The sequence below is a fragment of the Temnothorax nylanderi genome, unplaced genomic scaffold, assembly GCF_030848795.1.
Source record: "Temnothorax nylanderi isolate EJ_2023f unplaced genomic scaffold, tnyl_v1.0 TNYL_tig0136_pilon, whole genome shotgun sequence".
NCBI lineage: Eukaryota > Metazoa > Arthropoda > Insecta > Hymenoptera > Formicidae > Temnothorax > Temnothorax nylanderi.
Genome location: NW_027249198.1, coordinates 43129 through 62310, shown reverse-complemented (window position 1 = coordinate 62310; position 19182 = coordinate 43129). Strand labels below are relative to the sequence as shown.

The 19182-nt window shown below is 38.6% G+C and overlaps 1 protein-coding gene across 2 annotated transcripts; it reads right to left on the bottom strand.

Moving 5' to 3' along the window:
- Window positions 1-123: 123 nt before the first annotated feature.
- On the bottom strand, window positions 124-18430 carry Cerk (Ceramide kinase). 2 transcript variants are annotated; one of them, XM_071714164.1, is made up of 8 exons: window positions 18009-18430; window positions 9413-9660; window positions 6451-6644; window positions 5544-5919; window positions 4950-5099; window positions 4656-4852; window positions 4038-4204; window positions 124-3768 (listed from the first exon to the last, which is right to left on the bottom strand). In XM_071714164.1, exons 1-8 carry the CDS (start codon window positions 18173-18175, stop codon window positions 3684-3686), a joined length of 1584 nt encoding a protein of 527 aa, XP_071570265.1. In that variant the 5' UTR covers window positions 18176-18430; the 3' UTR covers window positions 124-3683. The 2 variants fall into 2 exon arrangements, with proteins under 2 accessions (XP_071570265.1, XP_071570266.1); XM_071714165.1 differs by having other exon boundaries at window positions 9413-9664; window positions 18009-18429.
- Window positions 18431-19182: the final 752 nt, after the last annotated feature.

The window sequence follows — 19182 nt, the reverse complement described above, 5'->3', positions numbered from 1 at the left end:
AAACCTTGATTTGCTAATATGATTTTATCTCCCTGGTCAGGAAAATAATCCATTATTGCTACATAAATACGGCATTATGGGGTGGGAGGAAAGGGTATGTAAAAATAAGAGATACACAATACATACAAAGATATTATTTATTCTGTGCAGCCACGCGTGTGTGGTTGGTGCACCTTCCCAGTGATAGGAATTAAAATAATATATGTTACCGCCGGTCAATAGATCATCACATTGATTCGCTAATATATACTCGCCCATTTTCTATATATATATATATATATATATATATATATATAAATACATCACGATTAAAAAAAAATATATGGTGTATATATATGCATATATATATGTATATGTATATATATTTCTGTACAATTTCCGATATCGTATACACTATATACTGCTTCGGTGACACTATTTCGTTAATGCGTTAAGTCTAAGCCGCCCTTTAAGAAGACATCATTTCAATTGCGCGAATAACGCCTCGCAAATAAAAAAATATGCATCTCCACCGCGCGAATCCTATGTAGATCGATACAAATCTATGATATGTTATTAAAGGAACGAATCAAACCTGCGTATACGACCTAAATCTCACGCTACGGAGTCTAATCTTTCGTCAAAAAATATACTTCAAAGTAATCTCCTCTAAAATATATCGTGTATTGCATCGGTCCCTAGCCGCGTGACGTCGATTTCTCTACGAGTAGCGACGATCGCGAGCGTTGTAGCCCTCCCCTGATGAATTTTTTATGCCTTGGCCATCGATAGGACTGCTCATATAGTGCCGTTTATACTGTCCGTAATCCGTCGATTACACGTTGACACGTGTAGCGAAACCTCTGTCTATGTCTAATTTCTCACGACGCAAAATAGCACCTGCTTAGAGGCACTAAAAGTAGGATATTTGCGCGACGTGTATAAACCGCGCTTAACCGTGTTGCACTTTGCGCGACGATCAAGAGAATTTTGTCAGGGATTTAAGCGTCGTAAACAGACCGCGAATGTTTATGCAAATACGCGGAAAGAGAGTAGAAAAGTTGCGAAATCGAATATTTTTTATCATAAATATTTGAAAATATTTTTCATTATTATATTTCTCTGAATTCATTTCCTATTCAAATGTATAGAAATGTTTAGGATGATATTCTTAATTATGTGTCAATATTTCGGTTAAATTTAGAACTCAAAGAAAAAAAATGGCAAATAGCCTTTATTTCACAAGTTGTTATTGTTTGTTATAATTGTGGAAAATTTATCCCTTCCAAGACAACTGAAATTGTCTTGGAAATATAAAACACTGAAACATTGACAATATAATTAAGAATCCCATACATTTGCATAAACGTTTGCATAAACGTTTTAATCACAAATAATCGCATCTTGTTACCACATTACGCTCTCTCGCCGTACAATTAATGTACAAATACTATATAATCTAAACTTTCGCGAATAAAGATAGAAGCAATTAGTAAAAAGTTCACTAATTAGAAAAAAGCTCACTATTAAATCGTGTTGACTTAAATCTTAAAGTTTTTAAAATTCAAGCACCATTCTCGTCTCTTGATTGTCTTTCCACAAAAGTTTGCCGAAACCATTAAAAATGATTTAATTAAGGTGTCAAGTGCGCATTTCGCGTTCGAAGATCGATAATATGAGCCAAGGTTTAAATTTTATTACAATAATATCAGTTATCGCTTAAATTTATTATGTCGATGAAATTGCATTCGCTATTGATTGCGAATTTATTATTTGAAATAAATTTACAATCAATAATATATGTATATATATTAATTTAAGTAACAATAATTGCCACGCTTATCACTTGTCGCTTCGAGTTTGTAGGCATCGATAACACAGACACACACAAACAAATGTGCGGAGCCAAAAAAGCGACCTATATAGCATTGTAGTATTGGTCGAGCATAGTCGAAATCCAAACTTTTGGAATTTCCTGTTTACCAGTTTTTTTTAATTTGACCTTGAATTTTGGGTTTAGGTTGAATTCTTCCAAGTTGGCTACTAAACATCTGAAATCGTTTTTTTGAAATATTATGTAAGTGGGCCGGGCGTGGCCCCGGGGCGGAAAAAGAAAAATTTTATACGAGGTGTGATGATAGGAATTACATAGTATTTCTTTTAGCATTTCTCTCCAGGAAAAATGTAGAACGACGTGCAGTAAAAAAATTTTTTTAAGTAGAAAAATTTTTAATTTGTTTATAAACAATTAATATTTTTATAAACAAATTCGATGTTTGTATATCCAAAAGCATATTTCTAGAATGTACGTTTATAAATAAAAAAATTTACGTCAGAATTGTTAAAATCCGTTTAGCCGTTCACGAGAAAAATGTTGATCGTGTTGTAACATTATACTTTTATTGTTAATAAAAAAATTTTTTTTCGCGACCGAAACTCGGGAAAATCTTTTTTAACATAAAAGCTATAACAAAATCCACTTTACAGCTAAAAAAAAAACGATTTCAGATGTTTAGTAGCCAACTTGGAAGAATTCAACCTAAACCCAAAATTCAAGGTCAAATAAAAAAAAACTGGTAAGCAGGAAATTCCAAAATTTTGGATTTCGACTATGCTCGACCAATACTACAATGCTATATAGGTCGCTTTTTTGGCTCCGCACATTTGTTTGTGTGTCTGTGTAATAAAACGTTTTAAGTACAAAACGTAGAAGATCGGCTTGGTAGTGTCATCGTTGATTTCTGCATCGCGAGGAGACCATGATAAATGCAGTCTCTGGATCGGTTTTTAACGAATAAATATATATGCGCGATAAGCACGAAACAGGAATCGAGAAGCGTGCAAGAGACGCGATGGTATTTACATATATTACGTCTTTTTGTGTGTTAATGTTTCGTGTAGAAAATATCGTCGATGCACGTATAAAATTAATTTGAGCTTCAATGCGGTTTGCATCGCGCCAACAGGTGGAATGTTCAATATATTCTCGGAAAGCATCAATTGCCAAACAGTCGTCAAATGCAATGATAAAGAAGTTATAAATAAATTTCTGCGCACGAGACGGATTATACGTAGGCGTAAACCGATGATATAAGCTCCCGCGCTGGTCTTTAATCAATCACCTGTGCCCAGTAATCATCTGATTCCGGTTGATGTTATAATCAACATTTTAAAGCAAACGCCTTCCTTCGTAACTCTAGATTCGGTGCAATAGCAAGTGAATTTTACTTACGCCATCTCTCTAGAGTTAAAAAAATTTTGTAACATTATTAATTATTAAATATATTACGTTACTAATTATTAATTTAGCTCCGGATTAGTGGCCACGAGTCAAGCTTGCTCACTCGAAGTAAAATTCGTAAAACAGCAGTTTTTAAGAAACAAATTTTACTCGTCGCTACCAGTAATAAATAAAAAATAACTTATCCAGGGAGCAATGTAGAAAAGCGTATTCAACGTGTGAAATAATTCCCGCGTTGGATAAGCTTGGAAATGTTAGATTGTTAAAAAAAATTGTTCGTTCTTTTTATCAGTGAGTCAAGAGTCAAAAGAACGAGCGACTTTTTTTTTAATCGATCCATGTTATTGCGTAAGACATCCTGATCATAATAGGGCAAGACAAAGGAACTTTGTGCCCTCGAAAGCGTCGCGGTGCGGGATCGCGGCCTTGAAGACTAGCCGTTCGACGACCTCATTCGGCTCATTCACGTGGAACAGCTGATGCATGTCGGGTCCCGGGCCGAGTCCTGAGTTCGTCTCGTATAGACCTTCAGTAATTGGCAGTGTACCCTGCACAAATATTTAATAGCATGAGGTAGTGTTTCCTGTGCAAATTTAGAGGCGCTGAACCGCGGAATGTTTCATTTCGCCTTATAATTACGCGATTAGCGTCGCACGAGCGTCACGTGGAGGCACAGCTATTATATCTAAATTGCACGCGCGTAGCACACGTACGCGAGTTTTAGATAAGATAAAAATTCGAATGGGGTGTTAAAATTGAAACTAACGCGGCGCGGGATACTCGATAACGCGATCGCTATCGCCTGTTATTTACTTGCCTGATTTTCACATTGGTGCTGTCGATCACCTCGCCGTCGCAGTTCCACACGCTGAGCCGTGAGCTCGAGCGGGCTCCCGCGTTCAACCCGTTTTCGAATTGCAGCGTCGGCAGGGCGCGGAATGTAAATTCTCTCGCCCGGTAGACCTCGACGAACGGTAGCTCGTACTGCAACAGAATTGCAAACCCAGTGTGATTTTCATCCCAACTTTTAAGATCAGTGCATAATTATAATCTAAATATAGCGTATAATTATATGTATTTTATAAATAATAATATATACATATAGAAATAAATCTTATAATATATATAGATAAATTAGATATTATATATATGTATAATTATAGTATAAATAATTACAGCATAATATACTAAAAATGTTTTACAGGTGTCGTGCATAATAATGACATTTAAATAATGACTTGTTAAGACCACGGGTGACGCACATGGTACACGAATAAAAAAAAATTCGGTGTATATCAATGATGCACACGGCAACGAAGGTGCTAAATGTCTATGAACGGTGATTGATATAGCAAACATAGCCATTAAAGTGTGAAGCAAAAAAATGAATAATTGGCGATAATTATTCGAATACATGGTTGGAACTCGCGCGTACCAGAGTCTTTCGTTTGCTGGATAGCCTGAGCAATAATCTGATATTGTTTATCAGAGATGTGTGTCGAATTAAGATCACGTCCACGCAGCCGTCGCCCACGTGACAGTGAGGACTGAAGCCCATAGGACTCCTCGAACACGCGCACGACACGTTCGCGCCGTTCACCATGAAGAACTTCCCTCTGACCGTCACCCATCCTACACGAAGATATAAAGCATTATTCGCTTAATTCTAACTGGTTTTGTAACTGCATTATGTATTGATTTCTGTTCTCTTTTATTTTTTAATACTTACTGGAGATTTCCTTGTCGGGGATGCTGTGCATATGCTGCAGACAGCGTAAGCAGTTCTTCATGCATCTTGTGCTTCCCGCTGGGTGACATGGGTCCGATAGCAGCTCGATCTCACCCTCGTAGCCCTTGTTTGCTAATATCTTTTTAAAACCTAGGAACGAAAAGATCTAATTAATCTAATATCAACCCCATCTATATTTGTACACAGAATATTTTATCACTTATCACATCAATTGGAGGGGTTAAAGCCATAGTGGTGTAAGTCAATTTTTTTGACCACTTTTTTTTCTTCTTTTTTCAACATATCTGCATGTGTAGACTACATCTATGAACTTAACTCGATAGGTTAAAAAAAGTGACTTACACCACTATGGCTTTAACCCCTCCAATTATATATAAACATATGTTTGTTACAATACAGAAAATCAATTGGTATTTTATTATTTAGTTTCGTACTTATTCAAAATTTGATAGATCAAAATATATTAGTCAGATTATTACACAACTCGAATCGAACAATTAGACTTGATCAGCTTCGCTCAATGAAGGTCCACCGCATTAAATTACACAATCAAAAGACTTGGGGACCCCTTACCAGACCAATCGTATCTACGGGGTCCCATCCAGCGGAACTTTTCGCTGTCGCGGATTACGTCGCCCAGATAGCCGTAGCTGAGCACGCTGGCGTAGAGCCTGAGCAAGGTGCGATTGCTGTGAACCGCTGAGATGTCTAGACCGATCGAATCGCCGAAGATGATATGTATGGCGGCAGTCTCCACGTCGGTGGTGCCGTGCAGACTGTAGGCGACCGTGTCTGTGCTACCGCTGGGTATAACGCCGACAGGTAAGGCGGGACCGGGCAGCCTGGCGTCAGGGTCGTTGGGATCAATCTGCTGATCCCTCGCCGCCCTCAGAATCAGCCCGTTGAACGCCTCAGCGAACGTACCATCGCCGCCGATGCACACCACCGCCTATCAAGCGCGAAAAGTTAAATTTGAGGATAGCGTGAATCTTTTAATTATGTATAATGCGAAGCCCAATTTGCAATTTCAGAAATTTAGATTATACGTGTTAAAAAATGTTTGTATATCCATTATAAAAACCGGAACATCTCGATAATTATCTAGAGACATGTAATTTAGAGATGTGTTCTAGATACGCTCTAAATATATCGTAAATATTTAGAAACTCACGCTCGATTTTCTGATTTGATATGTATAATTAACATATAAAGATAAGATTTTTACTACATAAACCGCAACCAAACTTATGGATTTACATTTTTGATAATTAGTGTAAAATTATCCTAGATTAGTAAATAGATAATTATCCTAATATATAAAATAATAATATAAATCTAGTGATTAGGAAAATTGTTGAACAGTTTTCCTAAACAGTTTTCTAGATTTGCGCAATGCATTTATTTGCCGAGTTAGAGCGTTTGAATCCGGACTCCACATGAAAGTAATAGAGAATGTTAGACTTGCAAGAACAGGACTCACATGTAGGTCACTCAAGTCGGCCGTGAGCAGAGCGTCGCGAATGTGGCCGGCACGCTCTGTGACCATCATCTTTGTCTCGATGCCGGCGATGGTCATGAGCGGCTGGACATCCTTCTCCCAGATCTTGACACCTTTTTTCTTACCGCCTATGGGATTGATGAACAGCATCACCTTTCGCGGCCGACACGACAGACCTGAAACACGATCAACTGCAAATTAAAAAAATTCAGATCCCACCTTCTAACTCTGTAAGAACTTTTTGCGCTTTAGCCTTTCAATCCCCCGAATTCCTTTAGATAATTAAATTTGAATCTTTACAATCGCCTTTGCTTCTATATTAAGAAACTATACTACATATCAATATGTGCCATAAGCTGTTTTAATCGTTTGACTGCATTATACAATATACTCCGACCGATGTAATCTGAGTTACAATCTATTAATGTTGCGCTGAGTATGACCCAAAAAAAGGGTTGAAATGCTAATTATAGCTAACGCTATAACATCATTTCCTCTCTTTCATTTGTATATTTGATAATAAAATATATTGCGCCCTAATTACTGCGCCTGACTCTTATTGTCAATTTTGTTAATCTTATTCGATTTAATCAAATTTATTTCTTTCTTATATCATGCAAAAAAAACTAATTACAGAAAAAAACTGAAAGAAAATTTAGAAGAATTAAAAGCAACGTCTCTGTATATGTACAAAGTCATAGGTACCATATAACTTATCGTACTAGTTGATAAAAAAAACCCTTTCTTTCTTTTACAGAACGGACATTGTCAGATTAGTAAAACGGACCAAGTTTTTTAATCGACTTCCTCCCTTCTTCGTCGCGATTTAATCTTTGCCAGTTTAAAAACGAAAATGGGTCAAATGGAGACTCGGAGGAGGAAGGCAGTAGGATTTTAATCATGTAAAGTGTCCCGATCGATTTGCCTTACGGCACGCGACGCAACGTCGATAATCGAACAAGAGTTTTTTTTTCGCGAAAACGACGATTACATGAGCACGGAAAACCCCCAGATCAATAATAGCTGTTGACTCGCGACGATGGTCGATAGGGGTAGTTTAGAGCACACCCAGCCTGTTTTCTCGACATTCATTAAAATCTGTCCTCTCTATCTCTCATTCTTTCTCTCTCTCCCTCTCCCTATCGGGGCTAACGTACAGCATCGCTGTCTCTCAAGCGAGCCGAGAGATCGTGTCTCGCTTAATTCGTTTTGCAACGCTCCTAAGCGGATCAGCAATTCAATTTAACTCAGGAAATCTAGAAACAGCGAAATGGGAGAAACTTGCCGAAACACATGAAACACATGAATGGCGAAATTAGAGAATATGGGTAGCAACGTTCCATTTGGAACATCTCGAAATTCGTACTTGGCGAAATCGACCAGCGTATAGCAACGGTCTTCAATTTGGAAGCTATTGAAACTTGTAAATAACGAAAATCGGAGAGCGAAACGGTAATTTGATTCGGAAACCCTATCGAAATCCGCGAAATTAAACTGATTCGCGATAAAACTTTCATGCCAGCCGCAATTAATTGGTAGCCGGCTACGCTGCGCTATCAAAGTTTTAGGGTCACAGCGTATATTTTCGTGGCGCAGACCTTTCATCGCGATTTACGTCGCTTCCAACTGGGTTAACACTAGCCGACTAAACTTCGCATACTACGTTTCCGGTTATAATTGTGAAAAAATACTCATATAGAAAAGACAGCTGTTTATTGTAGAAATATTTTGCTTTGTAATGTAGTAATCATCAGTAATTAAAGGCTTATCTTAAAATCTTATCTCTTTAACTTATCTTTGAATATAGTTAAGATATATATGTCAGTGCAAATTAAAAGCTTTATATAATATCTCTATTACACACACGCACACACACACACACACACACACACACACACACACACACACATAATGGAGATATTGTACGTATATAAAGCTTTCAGTTTTTGACTTTATTTTACTTTATATATGTAATCTCTATTTTTTAAAGTATGGCTTTAATTGAGGTTTAAGATTATATTATAATAAGTAGGATTAAGATTAAGGTAATTTAGAAATAATCTCTTTAATTTAGTGTAACTTTGTATTTAATTTATCTTGATTTAATCTTTCTTAATTTTCTAATTACCGCGACTTTTTCTATATTTTTAATATTAAGTGATTTTATTCCTTCCTAGTATTTTCCTAAGCCCGAGTTACTTCTTGTCTAACAATAAGTAAAAGATATATGTTAATATTATGCTTACACACAGTGCCACATAATGATATCAGCGACGATGCAAGAGCTAGCAAATTCTCATTAATTTATGCGTCACGTTGATTCTTTGGAATCAAGTTTGATCGACTGTTTTCCTCGTGTCTTTTTTTACGCGCCTTTTTTTTTCATTCAGCAAGCAAGTCGGCGAGGAAATTCGTCACTCTTTATCGGCATACAACGAAAACAAGTTTATGCAGGAACACAGAGCGCGAACGAGTCGCTCGCAGACACAACACGTCAGCTTCGCGTGTATGGCTAAAATAATATATGTATGTGCATTCTCTTAAGCGCCGTACACGGGATGTAGAAAATTACAGGCGCGTTATTAATTATTCTCGGCGCCAATTGCCTGCGGCCTTCGATACGGAGTGCGGTGCGTCGTTTTACATCATGTGCCGCCGTATATATGTTTTCGATAAACACACGGAGCCGCTTCCGTTCAATTTCGCTTGGCTCAATTTCACGATTCTATTGAATCTTTATATGCTCCCGTCGTTTCGTAATTTACAGACAATGATCTTATACACGCCTCTTCGGGCGCGTATTATATATATACGTCGCAATTCTAAAATTATTATACGCGGCCGACGTTGACCGCGCGGTGTGGCCGCTTTCGCGTGGTTTCGCATAAAACGCACCGGTGGATTTAGAACGGCGCGGCGGCGATGATCGCGATCGGCGACTCACCTAGGAGGTAATTGCGAATGGTTTTCACCCACGAGGCGACCTGCCTGGGATCCGTGTGGCTCATCGTCACGCTGTGATGCCTCCATTTGTTCTTGGGCCCGCGTACAGCGTAGTGCAGGATGAAATTCGTCGGGCACACCGTCGTCGGCGAGGTCGGCTGCGTCGGCTGCTTCTCCTTAACGCTCACACCCGGTATCCAGTCGTCGCCGTAGCGCACCGCCAGAACGTCCGTCAAGGGCAGGGTCCATCTGGCTGGAGGAACAACGAGGGGATTATCAGGGTGGTTCACGAGAACGAATTTATCGAAGCCGATAAATTTCCGTTCGCTGATGATTAAAACCGATCTGCACGACCTTTTTTTTCTTTTCTCTCAACGCGACTGTAAAACAGACCGTTTAAGGGGGTATTCTGGTTTGAAAGGTCGTAATTTTGTAGGAAAACGAAAAAGCGAATGACGTTAAACTTTGCACGTTCTTTTAGCTTTATTTTTAAAATTTGTTTTTATTTTTTAATAGAATATAACATAAAAAAGAGCATTTTTTGTTACTTAAAAAATATATTTTTAAAATAAAGCTAAAAGAACGTGCAAATTTCAACGTTATTCGCTTTTTTTGTTTCCCTAAAAAAATTCCTGAAAAATACATTTTTAATCTTTCAAATCAGAATACCCCCTTAAAACAACGGACATTTAACGCGAACGACGACGCAGTTTTGACGTGATAAATGTCAACGAACGTTGCGTTTGACGAACGTTTACAGCTCGACCGCACGTAGGCACGTACGCGCGTATAATGTATACATATACCAGCAACTTTTATTTAGATAATTATCGTTGACGAGCTCGATAAGAGAGAGAGGTGGCTCAAATTTGGTCCGGCCTTATTTATTAATTTAGTCCTCTGAGGGAACACTTTACGTTTGACATTGAATGCTGATCTATTAATTTATCATTTTATCTACCGTGTCTATCAACGTTGCATAAGTTCAATTTATTTTTGCATCAGGATCATAACTTTATCAGGCCCTACAGTGTTATCGCTACGCTCTATATCACGTATGCATATTGTATATTATTTTATTTTTTATTATATTGCAGGAATAAAAAGCCGCTTATGTTATCCGGCGGACGTGAACCGCAGAGAACGGCACAGCTCGACGCACGCGTAAGACGTTGCGCAATATTTCCAGTAGTTTTACCGAGTTACGCGCTATCAGAGAGCAGGTGTACGCGCTTGCACGCCAGGATGCAAGAAGGTAACGGGTCAGATTATTATTCCATGAAGAGAGAGAGAGAGAGAGAGAGAGAGAGAGAGAGAGAGAGAGAGAGAGAGAGAGAGAGAGAGAGAGAGAGAGAGAGAGAGAGAGAGAGAAGAGAGAAGAGAGATGCTCTATCAGGTTTCAAGAATGCGAAGCATCCCTATACGTTGTCTGCAAATTTCTCATTTATTGCATGTGTTAAGTGTTTATTTATAATTTTTTTAGTTATGTATTTCATGTATTTTATTAACTTTTTAGTACGTAAATTAATCTCGACTCAAATATTTTTTTAACAATAAAAGTACGATTGAGTTCGTTAAAGATATCCTGTTTCTTTTTCGACACGTGAGTCCTCTTCCTTATAGGTACCTTTGTTTGATACTTTTGTTTGATACTTTATATACGCAACACTCTCTCTTGAATGCGTGAGACTATTCCTGGAATGCTTTCTTATCTCTCCTTTTTGTTGCCAATAGGTCGCTGCGCAATCGCAGCGGGATATCGGCTATTATCTCTCGCTTATCATCTGTCAAGGCAATGTTGATTTCAATGAACATCTACCTGACAATCGCGTTACACGTAATGATAGTGGTGATTAGTCAGTCGTAATTTAGGGTGATTTTTTTTCCGCGCGAGCGAGGAAGCAATTTAATACGGCGTTACGTCAACTGCATCTCGCCTGTGTATTCGTAACTCGAAAATATCGGGAATTGCTTCCAAATAATCGTAATTTGCGTCACGAATTGCCACGTCCGTATTTACCGGGTCGTGGAACCGAAGAGAACCCCATTCCTTGTTACATTCATACGAAATTGTTTGAATCAAATGTCAAGAAAATTGGTCTTGTCGATACAAAAATTAATTTTAAAGTATTGGGACTATTTATGCTTAAAAAAAAAATTCAGAAGGAATTGAATCAAGGCTCCTAATTTTTTTCACTGCAGTTATATTAAATTACAACTTATCAAGGTAGGAAATCATGCATATTTTTTGCGTTATATGTAGAAATAAATTAGTTTTATCGTAATTTTATTAAACAGCATGATTCACAAAAAATGATTTCTTGCTTCCCGTGTTACAATTCAGTAGTTGCAGCGGCCAGCGAGGAAATCAGAAAAGAAAAGAGAAAAGAAAGAAGAGAAAAGAGAAAGTGCAGATAAAGAAAAAAAGAAAACTCTTTTTTAATATTATTCCAAATACTAAATTTTTTAATACGTTTGAATCTTAAACAACTTATTTTAAAGGCTTTTGAATATGCAACCGTCTAAATAAAAAATAAACACTCAATTCCGGGTCACTGTGTGAGTGCAAGGATATGCATTTTGGAACAATGCGCGATGCATCGCGCACAGATATACACGTGTGCCACGTGACGCACGTGGCGAAATATATTTTTAGCTAGCGGCGATTCGATTTCTCGCGATCGCGAGCATATGATCTCCATCGTGCGTCTCGGGACCGGCGATTCGTTCGAGCGCAATTGCCATGCCGGCGATCGCGCCTTAACGAACGGTTGTTATTGGGGATCGATTCATTGGCGATGTATTGCGCGTTGCGATCGACCTTAATAAAACGACGGTTATTGTCCCGGGTTTACGACTTCCTCGTGCGTCGTGGAAGACGCTGATGAATTCTTCAGACGATTTAATAATTCACGTTTCAGATTTCAGGCCAGAATTTTGTTTCTAATTTTATACAGCATATATTTCGACGCGTGTACTTTAATATGTACTTTAAATATATATGCGTGTTCGATTTTCCAAATTATTTTCGTATTTTACATGATATTATATAAATTAAATTATAAATGAAGTTCCCCATCCTTTTCACTATGAATTATAGATCGTTCAAAATGGACTCGATACGGAGGAAACTCGATTTCGTGGTAGCCATCTGTTTCGGTAATGGATTCGTAACGATAATTTGGCTAACGATTGATCTTTTATTTATAAAAGTCTTACCATGACATTTTGACATTTGCGGAAAAATAATATAATGATAATGATTGATAATGATTGTTGTAAGTTCTATTCAATTAGGACATTACTCTTCAGAAACTTAACATTCTGAAGCTAAGTAATTGGCCGATTATAGCATTCGGTTCCCGTGAAGTAAAAAGCAAATGAGTTTGCTTCATTAAAGCTGATAAAACAAGCTGAAAAGAGGAGGAAGTCGAACGTGAAATCAAGGAAGCTTTATGCTAAATATACACAATGTTATGTAAAATATGTGTTCTGCGTTTGAAACGGGTCATCTCGCTATACTTGCGTGTATTACGTTTAATAACGTGTACCGTCTCCTCGCGTGTTACGCAGACGTTTGTGAACAGAAGCGGGCTCCTCGACAATAACACTAGGATGAAATACATGGAAATGAATACGCGAATTCCATGACGACAGTCTGAAATTAGTTACGTGACTGCCTGAATCATTGCCTTTAAGATGGTTATAGCGACGTACTTCGTTAGTCTCGTTTACGTAAGTAAAAATATGTTTTATACTATTAATATTATTCTGGAACGCGTTCGACTTAATAATAATTAAAAAAAAACAAGCAAAAGTGTAGCAAGGACAATGATTAATAAAATATAAAACAATAATAAATAATAATAATAATAATGTCTCCGACGTTTTTCCCAGAGTTACTGTTTAATAGATATTTAGAAATCTTAGGATTTTTTTCGAAGATAATAATAATTAGAAAGAATAGATAGTGCGTTCCGTAGGTCGTTGACATACCACAATACCGGTTTCTCGCTTGCAGACAGGTTTCTCCTGTCTGACCGGGATAACGTACCGGTCCGTAGGAAACACCAGCGATATGGTGAACGATGGAAAGTGAAAGATTTGCAGGCGTTGCACTTCTCTTGCCTCGCTGCAACGGATGTCCCGAAACAGATTCGACGCTATTAAAATCAACGAGTCGCATCACCGGGCGCGAAATTAGCGACGCTATTTTCGATCGAGCGTTATTCCGGCACCCGTAATATGCAGACGTGAAAGACTGCCTTATAAGGTTTTACGATCAAAACGAGATAACGGAAGTATTAACGCGAGCGTCTGGAGCTGGCCTGGGAGTAACACTCGGCAAAGTGTACGGTACTTGCAGAGGAACAAATAACGAGTTTTCGCACACGTCGTGTGAAGTATTAATTATTATTAAAACACTTTTTAAAAATATTAATCCTCGAAATCAATAAAAAATGTTTGATATCTTTTGCTCAATTATATTTTTAAAATTAGAGTTTGATTGATATTACAAATAAAAAAAAACCATTTTTCTACCCAATTATTTTGAATTCGATTAATATTATTTTTTTTTTAAAGGAAATAATTAAAAAGATTATTATATTTTTTTACTCAATTATCTTAGCAAAAATTCAATTTCTATCGCTCTTTCCATAAACTAAAAAATCGTTATATTTTTTTATTCAATTATTTTAACCGAAGTTTGAACAATATCGCTTTTTCCAAAAACTGAAAAAAGTTATATTTTTTACTGAATTATTTTAACATTTCGATTTATATCGAATTTTTCACAAGCTAAAAGATTATCTTACTTTGATTCAATTATTCTAGTAAAAATTTGACTGATATTGTTTTCTCCACAAGAAAGATTGTTAATCGTCACGTAGTCGGACGTTCAACGATACGCGAGCACGTTACAAGGACTTCATTGTTGAACACGAAGCGTTCACGGGGCTGGAGAATGCGGTTGTAAAGATATGCTCGCTCGCCATCCGCGATGTGATTATCGCTATTTTATTTAATATTCATGACGCGAACGCGCACAATCGTATAAGGAAATGGAACGATATGCAAATCGCGTTCAAGGACGAGGCGAGTATCGACATGTGTTCCTATCTACGTGAGCGGATCGCCAAAAACTTCTTAGTATTCTTTGTGATATCCTTGCGTCTCGAAGTTACAAAGTAAATCTACAAGTAAGAACCATGTCCTGTGGGCACACAGTTCTGTTTATTTTTTTTTGCTTGCAACCGAAGGATTACATGTGCCAATGATATGCACAACTCTTCCAAAAATCTATTTCGAGAAGCGATTAGAGAAGCGATTATAACACTGGACAAAAATTTTGACGGACGATTTAGAGAATAATTGTAAACTTGTAAAATAATTTTGATTTGTTTAAATATATCTTTGTTTAATAGCCTTTCCTCAATCATTAAATCAATCTTTAATATAATCAATACCTCCCTCTTTCCAAGCTCTTTCTCCCTCACTCTTTCCAATTTTATTCAACATTTAAATATATCGGATTTATCGAACTTTACTTTATTTTATATTTACGTTTGTTTCCATTTTGTAGGACACGGAGTTCTTAATTGAAAAAAGCATGATCTGGCTTATCGTAGATTTGCGTTATACATAGATATAATTCAAAGAAGCATCTAATAAAAAGTTGCACTTTGCCCCTTTATTACCTGTTTAACATTGCAAATTATAGGCCAACAATCCCGCCTATCTCGTCCTTCCAATTTTTTTTTATGTCTTTAGTGGCGTAACGCCTACCGCAAAAGATGCTGTACAAATGGAAGGTCAAGGCCAGCCACAATCGACAACACACGGCTCCTCTTGGCGTGTGTACCACACACTTAACTCTCGTCCACCTTGTAAGACTGAATTGCTCGAGTTGTATTAATAAGCGCTCGTTGGGCTTAAGAGCGGTCGACCAGAGAAGGAAAGAGAGAGAAAGAGAGAAAAAGAACAATATACGTGAGTCGCATTTCAGGCAATTATTATGTAACTCCACGAGTACGGAAAACACGTGCGAGACGAGGGTTCGTCGTGAGACGACCCTGAAGGAGATGTTTACGTAATGATTTTTTGCTCCGTGGTTTTTTTTTATCAGCCGCCAATACATAATACACGTTCATCGATCCGTCGGCGCAATTCGGCGGGCTGCAAATCAATGCAAGAGACTTAAATGAGATTCACGTTGAATAAATCTTAATAAAGAGAGTGTTTTTCCATTTCCCGGCCTTGGGATCGGTTGAGCGCGATTCTAGGCAGCCAATAGAGAAGTCGGCCGTTCGCGCGGGTGATTACGCGGCTTTCTTACGCGACAAACACGCGAAGCCGCGGAATGAGTTGCGAAGTATAACAGCGAGCCAAGAGATTGCCAGAGGTAAAAGTAAACGGGATGTGGCAAGAAAGGAGAATGAACGGCGAACGCAGAACGATGCGCCGCGCACGAGCGAGCCTTGACTCGAAAAAATGTTAATTCGTCATGTGCCTGTGTGTCTGCATCAGTCTGCATCCAGCCACACAAGCAGATTTTATCGAATACGCGCGAGAAATTTACGTCTCAATTCAAAACCTGCATTATTCAAGATCCGTTTTGATTTATCTTTAGGATTTCCAAGTAGAACGGTGAACCCAATTGTTCGCAAATAATCGCGTATCTGAAAAAATAGATTTTATCAGATTTGCGCGATCCTATTACGTTTGATTATACGTAATAAATAGATTTAATCGACTTGTGCGCAATAGCAATTCACAAGAAGTTAACCTCGAGATAAAATATTTAACCAGGTTCTTGCCGAGAATGAAAAGAGACGACACGTCGATGGGGACAATAATCCAATTAGCATCGATCGCTACATTACGTCTCTGTTTGTCTTTGAAGAAACACACGTTTCAAAGGGGAGTTTCGACAGGGCCGTCGACCCGGCAAATTATTAATCTATCTTATCATTATTCATTTGCCCATCTAATATTTGCTAAGAATGGATCTCGCCGGATTGGCGAGTGTCTGTCGGGCGAACAATTTACCCCATTAACTCCACGACTCCACGAAGGCGAGCTGAATGGCTCGTAAATTGAAAATTCAATATTTCTTGCTAAGACGCGGAGTTAACTAGCTGTCCGAAATTAGCTGTTCAATATATTTACGAAGATCGAAGAAAAATATGTTGCTCCATCCAATGGAATTAGTAATCCCGCTAAGGATTTATCCTTGGATAAAAGACACGAGGACATTTACCTAGGATTTCGAGTCCGCCTTGAACAAAATACAATCTTGGCCTTTAGGCGTCGAATATTTTCGTTAAAACCGAAACGCGCGTCATTGGCGAGATGATAATTCGATTCGATTGATGTGTTCAGAGATGATGATTGAAAGTGTTTCCGCGTGTTAATCAAGCCGTGATTAATTACTCGACATTCGTCGATGTAATGATGATCTGAGGAAAGAGTGTCGCTTTTAGATAAAAATTTTTCGCGCGGTCGACGAGATAATAATTAATCTAGCACCCGTCTCTGCAGCCGAAAAAAGTTAAAATGGAGAAGATTTTATCACCAGTGATTAAAATCGTTTAATCGCCGCTGATTAAAGTTATGTAATCGTGCTAATCAAGGTGCAGCCGTGAGCACCAGATATTCGATATTCAATTCAATGTAATGATGATTCGAGGAAACGTGTCGCTTTTAGATGAAAATTTCTCTCTCTCTCTCTCTCTCTCTCTCTCTCTCTCTCTCTCTCTCTCTCTCTCTCTCTCTCTCTCTCTCTCTCTCTCTCTCTCTCTCTCTCTCTCTCTGTGTGTGTGTGTGTGTGTGTGTGTGTGTGTGTGTGGATTGAAACTGTTTCCGTGTTAATCAAGCTGTGATGCGGTGCGCAGCCGTGATTATCGACATTCGTCAACGTAATGATGACGATCCGAGGAAACGTGTCGCTTTGAGATGAAAATTTCTCGCGCGGTCGACGAGATAATAATTAACGAGATAATAATTGGCAATTATCTCTGTATCCGAAGACAGTTCACTCGGAGACAATTTCGTCTCCGGGTGATTAGTCATTTAATCGAATAATCGCGTTAATTAAGGTGTAGCCGCGAGCACCAGGTGTTCGATATTTGATGTAATGACAATTCGAGGAAACGTGTTGGATGAAAATTTCTCGCGCGCGGTTGACGAGATAATAATTAATATAATACTCTCTTAGAAAAAAAATATAGTACATCTCCCAGCTAGCAGAAGCTTCTAAAAGATGTCTTAAAAAAACATCTGAAGAACGTCTGAAAAATTGTGTCGTCTTTTAAACGTCTTTGTGATGTTTTTAAGACGTATCTTAGAACTTTCTGCTAGCTGGGACCTCTTCATCCGAAGAAAGTTCACTCGGAGAGGATATACTTCGTCACTCTGGTAATTAAAATCATTTAATGGCCGGTGATTAAAGTCAATTTAATCGTGTTAATCAAGCCGTGCAGCCGTGAGCACCTTGGTATTCGACGTTCGATACTAATGACGAACCGAGGTATACGTGTCTCGCACTTAAGTGAAAATTCCTCGGCCCGGTCGAGGAGACCGCGATCGACGCTTACTGTAAGGCGGCCTCTCGGTCTCCCAGATGAGCGTGCCGCGATGAAAGTACACGCGGCACCGCTTCTTCTTCACGACGAAGGTGTTGAGCAGCACCGACTTGGAGGCGGCACGTTGATCGTCGGCGGGGCCGCCTGCAACGTCCTGCATCATCCTGAGGCCGCTTCATCGACGGGGTTGACGGCGCGGCCGTGACGTCATCCCGAGGATGACCGCTGATCGATGCACCGCAACGACGACGGCGACGGTGCACGTCGGGAGGATCGTCACGGAAAATCGCGGAAAGGAGCACGGCTCGCGCGGCTCGCTGCTCCGCGATCGATTACACGCACGCTTAACGACGCGCACCGCACTGGGATCCTGCCCGGTCGGATGCGCGAGCGAGACTGCGAGCGAGACTGCTTGATCGCGTCGCGAGTCGCGAGTGCAACTCCGCGAGCCGTCGCGAAACGCGAAACAGGACGAGAGTGCGGCGACGCGCACTCCGGTACGCGTGCACTCGCCGTCCGTCCGCGCGCTGCAATATGAGTCATATCTGTCAAAACCATGTTAGATGCGTGGGTACGTATGATCAGGGTTTTCATTCGATTCTTCGGCGGCAGTACTGATGCTGACGAAATTTTTGTGCTAATGAAATTCAAGATGTTGAGCTAATTTTTCCAACCTGATAAATTAATTAAGAATATATTTAGGAAGAGAGAGAAAGAGGGGGTGGAAGGGGGGAGGGAGAGAGAGAATAGCAACAAAACAATGGGAAACGATGAATACCGTAATAATATCGTTTATTGTGAGAAATGTGATTATTATTATTTTATTATAATATATTATTCTTTTTATAATAATTATTGTCACAATTTGGAATTGGCAATTTTTGGACAAGGACTATGTTATAATTTTGTTAATATCAAGAGTTAATGATTAACAATTGGAGAATTCATCTCATTGATAAATATTTGTAGATTAAAATAAATTCATTGTTCTTGTCGCGCGTGTACAATTTTAAGGGTACATTTATCGAAGTTTTTACTTTACATTCGTCGAATAATGTTACAAATAACGTAACAGACATTGCAAAAATATAGTTATTAATTAAAGTTTTTAATATATTTTGTATAACTTTTAGATAATAATTTCGACAGAAGAGTCTTCTTTTTTTAAGAATTTAAATATGAAAAA

Coding starts and splice junctions, on each gene's coding strand:
- Cerk (XM_071714164.1), bottom strand. CDS start 18,175: ATGAAGCGGCCTCAGGATGATGCAGGACGTTGCAGGCGGCCCCGCCGA. Junction 6,645..9,412: donor CATTCGCAATTACCTCCTAG/GTGAGTCGCCGA, acceptor ATCGTGTTTCAG/GTCTGTCGTGTCGGCCGCGA. Junction 5,920..6,450: donor CCGACTTGAGTGACCTACAT/GTGAGTCCTGTT, acceptor CGCGCTTGATAG/GCGGTGGTGTGCATCGGCGG.